Below are 17,405 nucleotides of genomic sequence, written 5' to 3'. Positions count from 1 at the left end.
AGTTGTTTTGGCATGCAATGCCCTATAGTGGCATCCTGAGGGGAGAAATTGAAACAGTTTATGTTCAGGATGTGAGGGGTCCATAGATATTTCCTTAGCTGTCTTTCTGGCTCGTGAAGTATTGAAGTCAGGCTGGTTGCAGTTGTTGTTGTTGCAGTCCTAACTATCCATTGAAATCTCTATCTGTCCTGTGTGGTTGCTGTACCAAACCAGACAGTTGTAGAAGTGCAAATGACAGAGTCAATAAGTCCTTTGTAGAATTGTATCAGCAACTCCTTGGGCAGTCTGAGCTTTTAAGTTGACGCAAGTAGAACATTCTTTGCTGTGCCTTTTTAATGATGGTTTTAATGTTAGGTGTCCATTTCAAGTCCTGGGAGATTGTAGAATGTTGGAATACATGTTAGAATGTATTTTGTACTACAAAATTATTCAGCCAGTAAACGGCAGTGGTTAGTTTGCATCTATAGTTATAAACTGTGGTTCCTTTGTGTTCTAAGGTGAGTTTCCTGTGACAGTTGAAACCATTAAGCAGCAAGGCCCATGGTGACTGTACACTTTATTTGATCTGTATGGCTATGTAACCATCCTCTGCTACCAATTTTTATGGCTATATAATAATCCTCTGCTACCATTTCTATATAATAAAACAGAATTTCTAATATAGAACCTAGAAGCTTGAAGGTCTCTACTGCTGATACCGTATTATCTAATATTGTAAGACAAAAATACGACAAAAAATGACAAAAAAAGAATCCTTCTCTTCCTCTCTCATTGTTTTTGGTAAAAATGGGAAGTAAAAAAGGATTGGACTAGTGGATTTTACTCTACTAGTCATTGCTGACTGTAGGGGATGGTGCTCATCTCCATTTCAGGGTCATTGAGCCAGCGCTGTCCAAAGACATTTCTGTGGTCATGTGTCCAGCATGACATCATGAAGCACTGTTACCTTCCCACCAAAGTGGTACCTATTTATCTACTTGCATTTTCATGCTTTCAAATTTCTAGGTTGGCAGGAGCTGGGGCAAGGATGGGAACTCACCATGTTGCGTGGTACTCGGGTCTCACACCTGGGCTACCAGCTTTCCAGCCATCAAGCCCAGTGTCTTAACCGCTGAGCCACCGCACGCACTAAAATGGGAAGTAGCTGTAATCAAATCAGACCATTCATTTAGTATAGTATTGGTTGCAGAAGGAACTTTGCTAGCAGCTGACACCCCACAATATCCTCCTTTTGCCTGGTTAATAGAATTTGTCAGAGATCAAACTTTGCAAGAAACATATGCTAAATAATCAGTGAACTATGGTTCCTTTATGTTCAACATGATTAATTGTTGCATAATTATATCAACAAAATGCACTTGAAACAAAAACGGTTGTTAAAATCACATTGCAATTCTACTTTGTTATGAGACCCTATTAAAAATTGCTGTGAAATGTAATTTCTTCTGTAGTTCCACTACCCTACAAGTATGAAATATTACTAAAATCTTACCACAGGTGGTCCTCACTTAACAACCACTCATTCAGGGACCATTCAGATTTGTGATGCCACTGAACAAAGTCCTGGTCATTTGAATTCCAGCCATTGCACCATTCCGGAAGACCTGGTTACAGTTTGTGACCTTCCCTACAAAAGCTTCCCACAAGCAAAGTAAATGGAGAAGATGTGTAAGGACCCACTTCAATCCCACATCTTAAGAAAGCAGAACTCTTGGAAACAATTTCTTCCAACAGGAACTTTTATTAAGAGTAGTTGATAGCAGGCATAATAGACAGGATCTGAGGGATTCCTTACAGATCGATACTTTAAAGTGTCCCCAAGCAAACCCCACCCCACAGTTCATCTGGACGGTTCAAAACCGGCCAATCCCCAGGTGTTAAATTCATCGTGGGAAAGGGGAGATAACATCAGTCCGGCTCTGGTTGCAGCGTGATGTTCAAGCGGCTTTCGCACCTACTTTTGGGAACGGAGAGATAAGCCAGGCTCCGGAGGTTGTATTTCTTTCTCCCCCTCTTTTCCTAGCTGATAGGTTAGGGAGAAGAAAGTTCAGAGAGAGATACAGTGCAGGAAGCAAATTGTTACATTGTAGTGGGTAGCGGACACAACAAATGAAGCAAAAGGTTACATTGTAGCGAATAGAGGAAGGAAAAGCAATAACCCCGCAAGCACATCCCCCCTCCCCCTTGGGAGTATGGCAGAACCCAGGGAAAGGTGAGATTTGTTTTTGGGTCAGAGGGGATAGGTAGAAATGAAATAGGAATGGGTTCTGACAAGATGGCAGAAAGTGGGAAGTCTCGGTCACATGAAGTCCTCACTTAATGAGGGCATCTGTCAGAATAGCTATTGCTAAGTCGCACAGTCACGTGACATTGCACTTTATGACTACATCACTTGCCAACAGTGATTCCAGTCCCAACTGTAACCAATCACTACCTGTAAACCACCCTTCTCAGTTTTTGGGCAATCGGACCTTATACTCTAAACATTAGAGCTATGTTAAACATTTTGGAAGGGTACTTCAGAAAGCCCTGACTGTGAAAATATTACAATAGTTGCAGTCTTAATGATTCAAGGAACATTAAGGCACTTGTATCAAACAACAGGCTGGCTTTAACTGTTGCAGTGAAAGCACAGTTTCTAGCTGTATGCTCGGGCAAGCTCAGCTACTTAGTTTTGGTGGCAGTCCCTGTGGAAGCATTGCTTGACAAATAGTGACTTCATTTGCAGCAGATGTGAAAGCCTTCAAGAGGATGTGGATCTTTTATCACTTCAAGAAGGAATCCTTCACTTATGCTAACATATTTTGAGAGTGTTCAATGCTTTGCCTAGGCTTAGTAAAGGCCATTAAGCTACTAAACAAGGTAGAGTGTAATCATAACAGAAGCTTTTACTGAAAGATGTTGCCAGTCGCTCACTACAAAACTCTTAAATTGCCATTTAAAATGTTTTAATCTACAGTATGCTGTTTCAACCTTTTTCTGATCCCTCAAGAGTATCAATATAACATACAACAGTTTTCTGTTCCATGGTGATCTCTAGGCATGTGAAGATAGCAATTATCAGAATTCCAAACGCATTCTAGGAGCCGGAATCCTGGCATAACTAGAGGGCAGCAATTCATTTAGTGATTGTTCGAAGTTACAGTGACACTGAAAAAAGTGACTTATGACCATTTTTCACACACGACCGTTCCAGCATCCCCACGGTCACATGAATAAAATTTGGATGCTTGACAATTGACTCACATTTATGCCTGTTGTAGTGTCCCAGAGTCGAGTGATCCCTTTTTGCGACCTTCTGACAAGCAAAGTCAATGGGGAAACCAGATTCACTTAACAACTGTGTTACAAATTTAACAACTGCAATGATTCACTTAACCAGTGTGGCAAGAAAAGTCGTAAAATGGGGCAAAACTCAAGAAGTTTCTCACTTAACAACATAAATTTTAGGCTCAATTGTGGTTGTAAGTTGAGGACTACCTGTAGTCAAAGTGAAAAATTATATGTGTAAATATAGAGTCAAGGCTTTTCCATTCCTCGTGCTTTCTTTTTTCACAGAGTTAGCTTCAGGAAGATTAATAGTGAATCCAGAAATAATGTGATACCTTATGACTTCTTGTTTACTGCATAATAGGGGAACTTCTAACTCTACTGAGCAGTGTAATATTTTGTACTTGCAGTCTGTTTCTGTCCATGGGCTGTACCTGGATTATACTGTAGTATTGAGTAATGATTACTACCCATTAAGGAGAAGTGTGAATCCAAGAGGATCCCCATATTGTGCAGTATCCTTGAATAGGGAAATACAATCCCATCATAGGCTAAAGATGGATTATTCCAAGCCAATGAAGGAAAATACTTGTAGCTCAAGGTTGAAATGAGGGGTCCTTGGCGCTCTCTGAGCTTGCTTGTTTTCTTGCAGATGTTTCGTTTCGTTCGCTACCCTAACTAGGTAGCATCATCAATGCTGGTAAGGAGTGCTGTTTGCTGTCAGTTTATATTCTGGTATCTTGCCTGTCTGGGTGGGTGGGGGCAGTCTTAGGAATTCTTTGGTTGGGCTGAAATGCCAGGGAATTTCTAGAAATTCAATAGAAACATAGATATTAACAATATCTATAGACTATGCAAAAGAGACTATCACCCAGTCCAAAAAGGAACAAAAAGACTCCAGCACCTCTCCACCAGCAATCAGCACTCAGATCAGCGTACATTAACTCCAAGTTCAACTTCAGACCAACAATCAAGTAAGCAATACCCCAATCAAGAAACTGCCACAGAGCCATTAGTAAACGGCCCAACTGAAGAATCCCTAAGACTGCTCCCATCCACACAGACAGCCAAAACCCCAGAATATAAACAGACAGCAAACAGCCCTCCTGACTAGTACTGATGATGTTACCTAGTTAGGGTAATGAAACATCTGCAAGAAAACAATTAAGCTCAGAGAGCACCAAGGATCCCTCATTCCACGCCCAGGGGCCCCTAATATCCACAAACCTTGGTAGGATTCAGTCAGAATCAATTCCCGTCATACAGCCTCCAAGCACTGGGGCAGAGCTTTGACAGCCTCACTTAGCTGGACTGGAGTCCTAATATATTGAACCCAAGAATGGTGGATTATCTCATTCAGTAATTTCCTGTAGATACTAAAAAGTGGAGATAAATGTGTCAAGCCGTAATGTACCCCACAAAGGTAGGCATTCCTTGCGCAGCCAATATCTGGAATTGATCCTGCAGGAAGGAAAAGAATTACAGATAGTCCTTGATTTATGGCCATTTATTCAGTGGCTGTTCAAGGTGCTGAACAAATGGTGGTTACAATCAGTCCTCAGAGTTCCAGTGTCCCAGCATTCCATGGTCATGTGATTGTGATCTGGGTGTTTGGCAACTGGTTCATACTTATGACCTGTTGTAGCAACCCATGATCATGTGATTGCCATTTGCAACCTTCCCTACTGGCTCCTAAGAAAGGTCCAGGTCACTAGGGTAAGTCCTCAGCCAGGCACAATTTTTTGGCCTTTCTGCACTCATGCTACACCGGCCACTTTCACACCATCTCCAACTTACACCACACCCTGTTACAACCTCACACTCCATCCCTGACCTGCAGCACACACATCTCACATAACCACCCCAACTCAGGCTGTGCCTCTCGCACACACTCACACTCTTCTGCATGCACCCTGACCCATGCCACATCTCTAATGCACTCACCCCAATCCATGCCATAGACTCACACTCTCACACACCTTCCCTGAACCTCCCTTGTGTCATCCCACACCCTCTCCACACCCTGTGCACTTTCATTCCCTCTTGCAGCTGTCAGCAGCCACTTACATGCCAGCCTGCATTTACAAATTTTGTTTCACTGGGGTACCCTGGAAGCTGGTAGAAAGTTCTGTCACCTAATAATTAATGACAGTAACCAGAACTGCTAAGCAATGCGCTAAATAATGCAGACCACTTACAGACTTAAATTCTTGTCTCAGTTCTGCCGTAAGTCAAGGATTAGCTGTACCAAAAAACAATGCCCCCAATTCCCAATCTCTAGAGCCAATCCAGATGTTGATGTTATCAAAAGCTGCTGAGAAATCAAAGAGCACAAGAATGGATGTACCACCTCCATCTCAGCTCTGTCTTAGATCATCTATAACACGGGTATCGAACTCGATCGCGTCATGTGATGTATCGTGATGTAGCGCGATGTTTTTTGCCTTTGCAGAGCCAGGGTGGGCATGGCCTGTGCATGACGCATTCAGTCCATGGGCCATCAGTTTGACACCCCTGATCTATAAGTAGGTCTCTTCTAAATAACAGACTGAAATGGGGGTAGATGCATATTAAGAGCATGTTGTGGAAGCAACTAAATTTATTTTGACAGAAGATCTTTTTGGTTCCAGGATGAGATGAGAACATGTCAAAGCACCTATGTGATTGATTCCCAAGTTCCTTTTACTGTATGCTTTACTTTTCATAATTTAGATTTTCTATGGTAAAGACTCCAGTTGAATTGAAATAATATCGAAAGAAAAAAACAGGTAATCTAAGTTTTTCTGGTTTGTTTTAAAAAGTTTCTATGTCTGAAGACACTTTATGAAGAGCAAAATATTAGTATGGTGGAAAGAAAAAAAACAAGAAATCTGGTAGCACCTTTTACCCTTATCTCATCCGAATGTAAATCCTACATCAGCTTAGCCACTCTGTGAGCTGTGGCTCACAACAGCTTATGCCTTTTAATAAAAGTTGTAAACTGGAAAAGATGCTTTTTGACAATGTCTACAGACCACTTAAATCCCCCCCAATGCAAATGGAGTTTGGGTCATTAATAAACAGTGTTCTGTATGTATGCTACTATGGACACTAGGACATTTAATGGCTGTCAGAATACAGACATAATATTGACCCATCCTTGTGTAAATAATTGTTCGGTGCTGCTGAACAACGAGCATTTTAAATAAATCTACCTACTATGTATAAATTGTATTTGAATGTCAAATGTTACTTTAGTTAATAACTTAAATTTCCTGTTCTAGTAATCCTCCAGGTGCAACAAATTGTTTTAAAATCATTTACATCTGAAATGAATGTTAATAGCCTTTTGGTGTAAAATGTAAAATATTAGCCTTCTGCTTTGTGGTACCGATGTCACTTTGTATTTTTAGCTTTCTTTACTGCCACCTACCCACCATTGCAGCTGTTTATGTTGACTCATATGTTCTTGAAAGACATTCACAAGTATAATCACAAGTATTTTTGCTTGAAGTATCTCGGCATCTTTTGTATCAGTTTAATGAACATATGGAAATCTCACAGATTTTTTTTTAATCTAGTCGTGTAGGAAAGAATGAATTAGAAATCTGATTTAGTAACTAGCTCAAGTTCTCTCAGTTTATGTTAAAATCAGAAATTTTTGTTACATTCAAATTTTCAAATAAAGCGTAGAAATACTTATGACAGTAGAAAGCCATAAAGAATTTAATACAAGGAAAAAAACTTCTTGAGTTTGTCTTAAGTTAATGCAAGCAAATAATAGTGTTCCATTATTATGAAGGCCTTATATGTCAGGGGTCCCCAACCCCCGGTCTCCGGAAAAACCTCTCTCCACAGAACCGGTCCCTATTGCCCCAAAAGTTGGGGACCTCTGTTATATGTGATGCTATGCCATGTTAATCTTTCATAAATCTGCTGGGATTTCTGATCCTGCAGTTGTTCTGTTCCCTAGATAAGTAAGTTATATCACATATTTATCAGTATTGGATCCAAATACAATATAATAAAGAGACTGACGGTGACATTACTGGGTATCATGCCATAAAATGTTAGAGTAATATTGAACAAAGATAAATGACATTTGGTAGCTGTTTGTTTTAAGGGGAGAAAACTGCTAAATTTGATAGCTGGTTGCTTTTTTTATATATATCTATTACGCTATTCACAAAGTAAAATGAGTATGAAATTGTAGACTATCAGAGGGGCAGCCAAAGAAATAATAAAGAGCCAATGTATCAAACTGTAGTGAAGACTACAAGGCTCTCTTTTTAAAATCCTAGTTGCTATTTTCTATTCCATTCACATTGGAATACATTTTGTTAGCCAGTCCTACCTGTCTGAAAGATGTTGGATGGTCCAATGGATAGTGTACCTGAGCTAGTTTCTCAGGTAATAATGATTGTAAGCTGCCTAGGGTCATCTCTAGGTGAAATAGGCAGCATGTAAGTTTAATAAATATAAACAAAAAAAACAAACCATTGCAGTTTTTGCAACCACTACACAATGAATCTTTCCAGACAAGATAAGATATGGAACTATCTCTTAAATGTGACTTCGTATCCTAACCTTGTTTGACAAGTTTTAAGTATGGTATACAAGCAATTCCCTAGACTGAGTCCTGCTCGCTACAATGAAAAAAGTATAGAGAAGCAAAGCACATATACACGGATATTATGTATATCCTATCTATTGAGTCCAGATTCATTTGTCGAAGTACAGCCTACAATTTAAATAAACAGCTGTGTTACTGCTGTCCTTTTCTGTCAGTTCTTCATCACTACCCATGATGGGTAAAGGTACAAAACAGAATTAAGATAGAAGCATAGTGAGAATTTGCCTATTAGCAGGGCTTTTTTTCTCGGAGAAAAGGTGGCGGAACTCAAACCTGGCCACGCCCTCATCAAACCCTAGGACCGCCCCTTTAGAGAACAGGAATGCAAGTAAAATTTGGGAGGGGCTATTTCCGGTGTGGGAGGGGCTATTTCCGGTGCGGCCGGCCCAGAAAAAGGTGCCGGAACGCGGTTCCGCCGCGTTCCGGCTGAAAAAAAGCCCTGCCTATTAGTAATATAATTAATTAACCCCTTACAGACTGTTAAAGACTTAGAAATTCCTTTTTTACCTTTCTTGCTAATAATACTGACTCCTTTAATTTTGGTTATTGTAGGTACTACTCCCAGCAGCTAGTTTGCTCCAACTGCAGGATGTAAAAAAAAGTTGCTGTGATTTTCTGGAAACTCAGCTTCATCCTGTCAACTGTTTGGGCATTCAGGCATTTGCTGATATGCATGCCTGCATTGAGCTTCTAAACAAGGCCAACACATATGCAGGCAAGTGCTACTTCAATTCTAAAAACGAAGATTATGGTACTATTTTTAACATTGGAGAAGCCTTTCTGTATTGCCCACGTGAAAGAGAATGTAAATTATAACGAAGAAATTAAAGTTGTAAGGGTAAACAAACAAAAATTGTTTTATGATTTGATATTAGCAAGAGGCTGAATGAATTTCAAAAACTAAATTTCAAGTTTGAAATAGACCTTTACATTTAAATAAAACAGTATTAAATCTTTGAAAACTGGCACTTTTTCCCTTTCTCAAAATATTAATGTAGCAATACAATAAATAGGATTCAATCTGCCAAAATAAAGTAGGAATTATTGTTAATGTGGAAATTCAATAGACAGTAATTCAGTTTCCCAGAATACTTCAGCTATAATATTGATAATATGGCAAGTGCAACTAAAATTTTATCTGGCCAGCTATCATTTCTGAGAAACTCTCTTCTGCATTGTATTTTCAAGGGCCTGTGTTGAGAATTATTCCCCTTGTATTAACCATGCATGTATGCTTGCATCTATGGAGTTCACCTTATGGAAAGCAATTTCAATACACTTCATTTCATATGTTAATTTTATAGATAAAAAATAGTGAGTTCAGACATATAGTAGCAATAGCACTTAGACTTATATACTGCTTCACAATGCTTTGCAGCCCTCTCTAAGCAGTTTACAGAGTCAGCATATTGCCCCCAACAATCTGGCTCCTTATTTTACCGACCTCAGAAGGATGAAAGGCTGAGTCAACCTTGAGCTAGTGAGAATCGAACTGCCAAACTGCTGTCAGCCGGCAATCAGCAGAAGTAGCTGCAGTACTGCATTCTAACCACTGTGCCACCATGGCTCTATAGTACTTCATGTAGTAATATTTCCAGTTATGGATTGGGTGTTAATGTCTTTCCTTTGAGAAAATATTGCATAACAATTCCAGTCATTTTTATAAAAATTAGACTCAGCCAACTGTATTCTCTTCTAATATAGGTTTTCACCACTAGTCTATGCAATTTGGCACATAAGCCTCTAGTTCTGCAGCAATGGGAGGTTGCACTGGCCCAGCTCAAGTAACCCCAACCAGATTATGGGAAGTATGTTTGGGCTGGTGCCCAGACAATCCCCTGTCTTCATGGATGCCTACTTTCTTGAACTAGAAGGTGCAGACAAGAATGATAATTAGCAATGCTCCCTTCCCAGTGTTTTTTCCGACATGGAGTTCTGCTTCCTCCCTAATAGTCAGCATATTCAGTTCTTCCTTCTTAGAATTTGTTTGTCCCCAGCTATCTTTACCTAAATCATAGAATTCCACTATGTTTCCTCTTGTTATCTCCTACGAACAAGCAAGCACTACTATTTCAGCTACATATTTATTGGCACATATGCCCAAATACCTGAAATAGGGTGAATTATGGAATTCTTTTCCACTGGATATCTGTCAAGCTCCTTCCCTTTCTTTATTTAAACAATGATTTGAAACTTTGTACATCAACTAGCATCCTATAGGAATGGTGCTCATAAGCTTGTGGACATTTTTGAATTTTCAATATTTATGCATAAATATGATTTAAAACATGATCTGTTCTTTATCAAATCCTGAAATTAGTTTACAGTATTTATTGAAGAAAGTAGTTTTTAAGCACCACCATATGTAATGTATGATTTCTTGTCTGATTTTACAGAATTAGAAGATATGTTTTAAATTGAATATGGTTATTTTGCTATCCTGTGTTCTAATGTTTATTTATTTATATTGTGCCTTTATTATTTTTACAAATAACTTTTACAAATACAAGGCGGCAAACATATCCAACACACCTTCCTTCTCCTATTTTCTCCACTAGAACAACCCTGTGAAGTGGGTTAGGCTAAGAGAGAGTGACTAGCCCAAAGTCACCCAGTTGGCTTTCATGACTAAGGCAGGCCTTGAACTCACAATCTCCCGCTTTCTAGCCTGGTACCTTAACTACTAGACCAAACTGCCTCTCAAATAATGTTGCCTTATTCATTTATTTTATAAATTTATATGATTTTATGACTATCCACCACATGCAGGTGATTATGAATGGCTTACAGAAATCAAACAAACCCATCAAACATAACCCTTCAGCATCCATGGATAAATTGTTAACACCACTTACCATTTAATAATAGTAGAGTTCATCTATCACGTTTGCTGATATTTGTTTATATATGTGATATTTGTTTATATATGCTCTTGATGTATATAACATTATGCATGCTTTGTAACATGCTCAAATGTACTGAAAAAAAATTATAGACAGGGTGTTCTAAAAGTCTTAGTATAGTTCTGCACTAAGACTTTGGGACACCCTGTATATGAAATAGGATTTATCCAGTCACAGCCATGATTTCAGTCTTTGAATCTTATTATGTATTACTTGTTTCTGAATGAAGATCTTATTGTCAGTCTTATTTTCCAAATGTAGTCGCCTTATTTTAGAAATTATGTTGGTAGTTGCACACAAAGTCCAGTTGGCTTTATAAATGAGATTTCCACATTTTAAATGACATTACTCTTTCATAGACATGACGTAGACAGGAGCTGTATATTCTAGCAATTTAACTAGAAATAAAACTATTCTATATCTCTATAAGAATAAAGTGCCTTCTTCATGCTGCTTCTGTTGCTGCAGTCTATACATTTATATATATTTTTTCTTGAAATAGAACAGCACTTTACTGAGGTTGTACTAGGTGAGGAATTTCTCAGTCTTGGTGTAGAACAGGTGTGCCGCTTAATATCCAGTGACAAACTAACAGTAGCATCAGAAGAAAAGGTAAGGTAATATCTTCCTTATTTGGACATTATGATATGTAATCATGTAGAGGTGTGCAGACTGTTTAATGTTTAAAATTTGAGTTTGAAATGAGGGTTCTGTTCTTTTTTGATCTGATTACTCAGATGCTGTGTCTTTTTTTTTACCAGAAATTTTTGATCTGATTACTCAGATGCTGTGTCTTTTTTTTAACCAGAAATATTCCAATATCAAAACAATTCCAGTAAGGTCAGAAGTGTCTAACTTTGGGGGCTTCCAGTTATGGCGTCGCAGTGAGGCAGACATTGGAAGATGGGGTCCGTCTTCCGTGTTTGACTTCGCCCCACTGGGGGACCTTGAAAAGGGTCGAAAGCCGCCCTGTAGAGGTGGCAAGCAAGGAGGGGACCCTCGTTTGATCACAGGGGGTGGCAGCCCTCCCATTTGATCTGAGGAAGCCCTCCAAATTGGTGGGGGGAAAGACTGGCTACATTCACTTAGCCAGTCAGAAGCTGCTGTAAATGGAAGACACCAAGCACTACTAAGCAAGTTTTCAGCAAATGGATGAAACCGGGTGAGATCTAAGCCTCTCTTTATAAATTTGAGAACTTTTCCTGAAAATCTGCCCAAAGCACTCCCCCCAAAGAGAAGGGAAAGGGAACTTCCATCCCATTCCCTTAGGAAAGCAGCAAATTAATTACCTAGGGAAAAGGAGAAACCTATAAGACTAACTTGGAACTAATATATAAATATGACTTGGAAATTTGGAGACTAAAAGTGTTTTCTATGCCTTTTTTAAAAAAAAGGCTGGAAAAGCTTATAAGTTTTGGTTTTAAAAACTGAAAAAAGGCATTGGTGACATCTAGTGGTGAATGTACGGCACTACAATTTATTTTTTCCTAAAAGCAACCTGGCTTGAAGCCCAGAGTGAGATAAGACTTTGGCTGGCCTTGATGCTCTAACTTTTGAGATTTGCAGCTTAGAAAATGGAACAGGCTTGGGACTGCTTATCTGTGTGGTAGAGACAATAATATCATTTTAAAATTGGCCTGTCTGAACTATGAACAAAAATACTGACTTCTAGAACTGTATTGTGGATCTATTCTCCTGAAGAAGACATATATGCTATTGCCGGATATGATGGAACACTTTGGATTATAAATCTTGATTATTAAACAACTTGTAATGGTTCTTTTTTTCTCTCTGGACAGAAAAAAATGAACTTTACTTATATCTGCTTAGGGGAGGTTTAAGAATGGCTAGTTGGTAGGATAAACTCATAAAGACTACTTACAAAATATAAAATGGATGTTTCCTACTTAACTTTAAATGATGAAAAACCATCTTTAACACTTGTCTCCAGAAGCCTCAGTTTGCCATATTACCAAGAAAATACTGATGAATCACAGAAATAAATTCTCTCCATATTGAAATCAATACAAGAAACAATTGCTTTAGCTCGTGATAAGTTTAAAAGAAACACAAAGGAGATAAAAGAACAATTTTTTAATTTTAATCTACAAATCCAGAAAATAAATACAGAGAAGGAACCAGCAACTCAGAAAACAGAAGGAAAAATAGAAAATGCTGACACAAACATTGAGGATCTGAAGGAAGAAAACTGTGACCAGACTTAGATAAATGAAGACTTAGAAGACACAATGAGAATATTGGAAATGGAGCAGACATTCTACAAATCAAAGTCTCAGAACGTACTGGAAGATAAGGAAGGAGAGCTGATGGAATGGAAGAGAAAGCTGTCAATAGAACTGTGGGGAATTGGAGAAGGAGAGAGGCTGTTTAATGAATATCAACGGGCTGGTTCTGCCAAAAATACCTTAACGAAATTGATTATCTTGACTCAAATAATATATACAAAAATAGAGGAAGAACTATTTGATTATCCAAATGTACTGACTTGGAAAGTTAGTTGGCAAAGGAAGAAAGCTAGAGTAAGACTGAAAGAAACAGAAGCTTTGACATGTTAGAGGGGATGTTACATTATCAATTTGATGTTTGAATATGGTTAAGAATAGATTGTTAGAAATAGAAGTATTATTATAATTAGATAGATAGGATTTGTAATCAGAATATCATATCTTGGTATAAAAAGAAAAAGAAGAATATGTTAAGAATTTTGAATAGGGGAAACTTTTGGTTATCCAAATATAACTTGTTTTGAAATTATAAATGATTGGGATATTTTGAACATGGACGGGGATTTAAAATTGTAAAAAGCGAAAATAGGATTTAGACTGAATAATTGGATATTGAATGGAAATGCAATTAAGATATGTTTTGGTTAGAAAAGCTATTTTAAACTGATATTATTGACATTTTTAGAAAAATATAATAAATATCAATAGGCAATTCTATATTTACTTACAATAAGAAGAATTGTATTTCTTAGTGTGGAAAAATGTTTATTACTAGAAGGGAATTTGAACTGAAAAAAGCAAAAATAGGATATACGCAGAACTTATGATGTGTCTTTATTTTACACAAGGTATTTGAAGCAGTGATTGCTTGGGTTAACTATGACAAAGATGTGAGGCAAGAACTCATGGCACGTCTGATGGAACATGTTCGATTACCTTTGCTGTCAAAAGAATATTTGGTCCAGGTAATTAACTTGAGACATTTCATTCGTGGTCTTGTTATACTGCAAAATAAAAGCTTGTGTAATTGGGTAAACATAACAAAGGGTCTAGGCCAACTTGCTGCAACCAACCCACCACAAGACAATTCAATTGTTGTATTAATTGTTTCATACTTTTACTATTGTTGACCGCATTTTTGTCAAAATTATCGTAACTCTTGTATTTCTGTATTGACTTTATTTATTTTATTATTATTTTTTCTTATTACATTTTTTATTGATTTTCCAGTTTTACATTTAAATATTTGAAAAGCAATGTGGTGGCTGGGTCGGTTCATAATTCAATAACATACAAATTTCTTTAGTACAGATCACAAATTAGTACATTAAATATTTCCTCTCTTTTTCCCTTGGTATTTACTGTCTCACATTTGAATTAATGCAATTCTTATTATACCAATTTAATACCAATAACTTTTTAACATTTATCAATAATTTTTAGTTTATAGATATCTTGATCATTTTAACATTCAATCTTTTAGACAATCAATGTCCTGGTAAGTTTTTCCCAATTTTTAATTTCCCATTAATATTTAAATTTAACGTTTAATATTTATAGTTTCCAAGTTTTAAATAACCCCAGTTCCCTTTATCACAATTCATCCCAAGATCTTACATCAACTGGTTAATAATACAATATAATATTCTTATTTTCTAATAATTTTCAAATATCTAAATTTAATAACCAAAATTTTGTCTTATTTCAACATTTAATACTTCCTCTTTTTTTCTCTCCATGTCTACTATCTCATATTTAAGCTAGTAATTTTTATTATTACCACTAAATAAAAAAAAACCATATTTGTTACATTCATCAATAAGTTTTTAGTTTATATATATTTTAATTACCTATATTCAATATTCAAATTTAACTATTAATGTTTACATTTCCAAGTCTTAAATGACCAAAGTATCCTTTAACTCAACTCATAACTATTTCTAATATTCAAAGTACACATCTTATCTATTTGAGAATATTCTGTTTTAATTCTCACTAGTAAGTCAAAACCCCAATTGTCTTCAGTCGTATTCTAGCTTTCTTTCTTTGCCAAATCGTCTTCCATGTCCATGCTTTTGAATCATCAAATAAATCTCCGTGTTATTATGTATGTTGTTTGACATAGAAAAAACCATCCGATCGCCATTTTTTTGAGAGAACAAACAAATTCTCTCTCTATTTTTCCATCTTGATGTGGTTGTTTTAAACTGTTTATCTTTTCTTCAGTCTGTTGTTCTTCTTGGTCCTCAAGTTTCTTCTGATTTGTCAGTCCCTTTTCTGGGTTTTCCATTAACTGTATTTGTTGATCAATTGAATCCTCTGTCATAGTATTTGATTGGTCCACTTTTTCCGTTATATTCTGTGTAGTTGATTTTTCGGTTGTAATCAAATTTTGAGTTCGTATATTTGGGCTGACACCCCATTCTTTTCTGCAACCTCTTATTTCATCAGTAGCTGTAAGAGTAGTTTGGTAAAATTTTTTCAGCATAGACAAAATTTGTTCCTGATCTTCCTCCATGTTCTCTTAGTAATGTATTAGAGTAAAAGCTTTACAGTCAGAGAGTGTAAAAAAAAATTTTTTTTTCAGTGAGTATGGAACACAGCTGAGCTTCACAGCTGATAAGTGTCTTAGCCAAGTCTCTTTTAAACAATAACAGATTGTAGACAATAACAAATTGTAATATCAGGATTAGCCACAAGAAGGCGCCCCTATATTTAAAATTTTCCAAAGTTTTAATCCTTTCGGTTCTTCTACTTTTTTATAAGTAAAAACCCAGATCTTCAGTAAGAGTAGAAAATCTTTTAGTCCACAAACTTTAAAAAGTAAAATTCCAATTAGGATCAAGTTATTCTTGCAACATTTTTAAGCTCCCCTTGATAGTCAATCTCCGCTGTTTTTAGAGGGAGGGGTAAAATATCCCTTCCCTCTCCACAGGGGGGAAAGTACTTAAGCAGCTTATGCAGGAAACAAAAGTAATTAGGGTTTAAGAAAGGTAAATCTCACCCAGTCTCTTCTGCGCTGCTTTAAAGTTGCCTGATGGTAAGTGTGACTTCGGCTATCTGCAGCCTAGTGATGAGCCATATTTCTATGGCCGGTCTTTTGTCCGCTGGTTTGGAGGGCTGCCCCGGATCAAACGGAAGAGCTGCCGCCCTTCTGCGATCACAGGGATCCCCTCCTTGCTGGTCGCCCCTACAGGGTGACTTTTGACCCTTTCCAGGGTCCCCCAGCGAAACAAAACTGGACGTGGAAGATGAAGCATGCCTTCCAAACATCCATGGCGACTGCCTGAGCAAACCGGAAGTCGACTTTATTTTATTATTATTAGCCATAGTTCCATTGAAAATTTAACTTTTATTTGTTGAATTGTCCCGTGGCAAGTTGTCTTGTGGCAAGTTGGCTGCAGCAAGTTGGCCACGGTGAGTTTGCCCATTTCAGATAATAAAATCCCCTAAATTGATGCTTTCTGTAAAAGTTGGATCAGTCTTTATAATCATACTAGGCAACTTATGCTTTGTTGGGTCATCATCGTTTGGTAGACATCTCCTTGCCTAAACAGAGAAGCAAAATGACCATACATGAGGGGGGGGGGAATCAGGGAGAGGAGAGCAACTTCCAATTTCCTGTTGGCTTCCCCCTTTAATTTCTTTGTGGGAAGTTGACAATGAGTGTTGGAAGTCAATCAATCCTCCTTCCCTCTGCTGTCATTTCTTCCTTCCTTCCCTCCCTCTTCTTCCTTCTTTCCTCTCTTCCAATGCAAGACCATTCATATATACAACTCCTGGGGAAAAAAGTTTTGAGTTCCTGTACGAAGATGGGATATGGATAAATGTGCAGGTTTGGGTGGCAGATAAAGGGCAAGTAAAGAGTGAATATATCCAGGCCTCTCTGACACAGTGAGTCAATTCCTTGCTGCTGGTGTTACAGAAGTGTGCTCTTAGGTTCAGCTTATGGTCACACACTTAGACACTCACAAGCCTGGAAAATTGCCACACTCAATCCCAAATCAACTGAACACTGAGGCACAAACGGTTCTTTAAAGTACACAGAGACCCAGTGAATTTAAAATAACAGCAAACTTTTACTGATATATTTTTGCTTTTACACACACACACACATACACACACTCATCCACACTTACCCAGCACCCACTACTAGGCTGCCAGGCTCTAGCCAGAGGGATGGAAACTGCCAAGTCTGGGATCCAAAATGACTCAAAGTCTGGGCAGACTTCAGGACCTCTTTTTATCCCCAAGAATTGGTGGGGAGGGGCTTCCCATGCAGGCCCAACTCCTTTGTTGATGAGACTTGGGGAGGGGCTTGCCCTGTGCTCAGACCCAACTTTTGTCCTTTTGTTCCCTTAATGACTTGACTCC

General features: G+C 37.8%; 1 protein-coding gene across 1 annotated transcript in view; it reads left to right on the top strand.

Annotated features, from left to right (window-relative positions):
* The window catches only part of KLHL2 (kelch like family member 2), a 47,726-nt gene that overhangs the window by 11,836 nt on the left and 18,485 nt on the right, over positions 1-17,405 (top strand). The window contains exons 5-7 of the mRNA XM_015820636.1: positions 8,435-8,597; positions 11,288-11,397; positions 13,880-13,996. Of these exons, the coding sequence (XP_015676122.1) occupies positions 8,435-8,597; positions 11,288-11,397; positions 13,880-13,996 (390 nt within the window). The remainder of the gene's footprint in view (positions 1-8,434; positions 8,598-11,287; positions 11,398-13,879; positions 13,997-17,405) is intronic.

Source organism: Protobothrops mucrosquamatus, unplaced genomic scaffold, assembly GCF_001527695.2.
Source record: "Protobothrops mucrosquamatus isolate PMUCROS unplaced genomic scaffold, P.Mucros_1.0 scaffold1153, whole genome shotgun sequence".
NCBI classification, from domain to species: domain Eukaryota; kingdom Metazoa; phylum Chordata; class Lepidosauria; order Squamata; family Viperidae; genus Protobothrops; species Protobothrops mucrosquamatus.
Note: the sequence above shows the minus strand (reverse complement) of the source record. Positions and strands in the feature narration are given on the sequence as shown.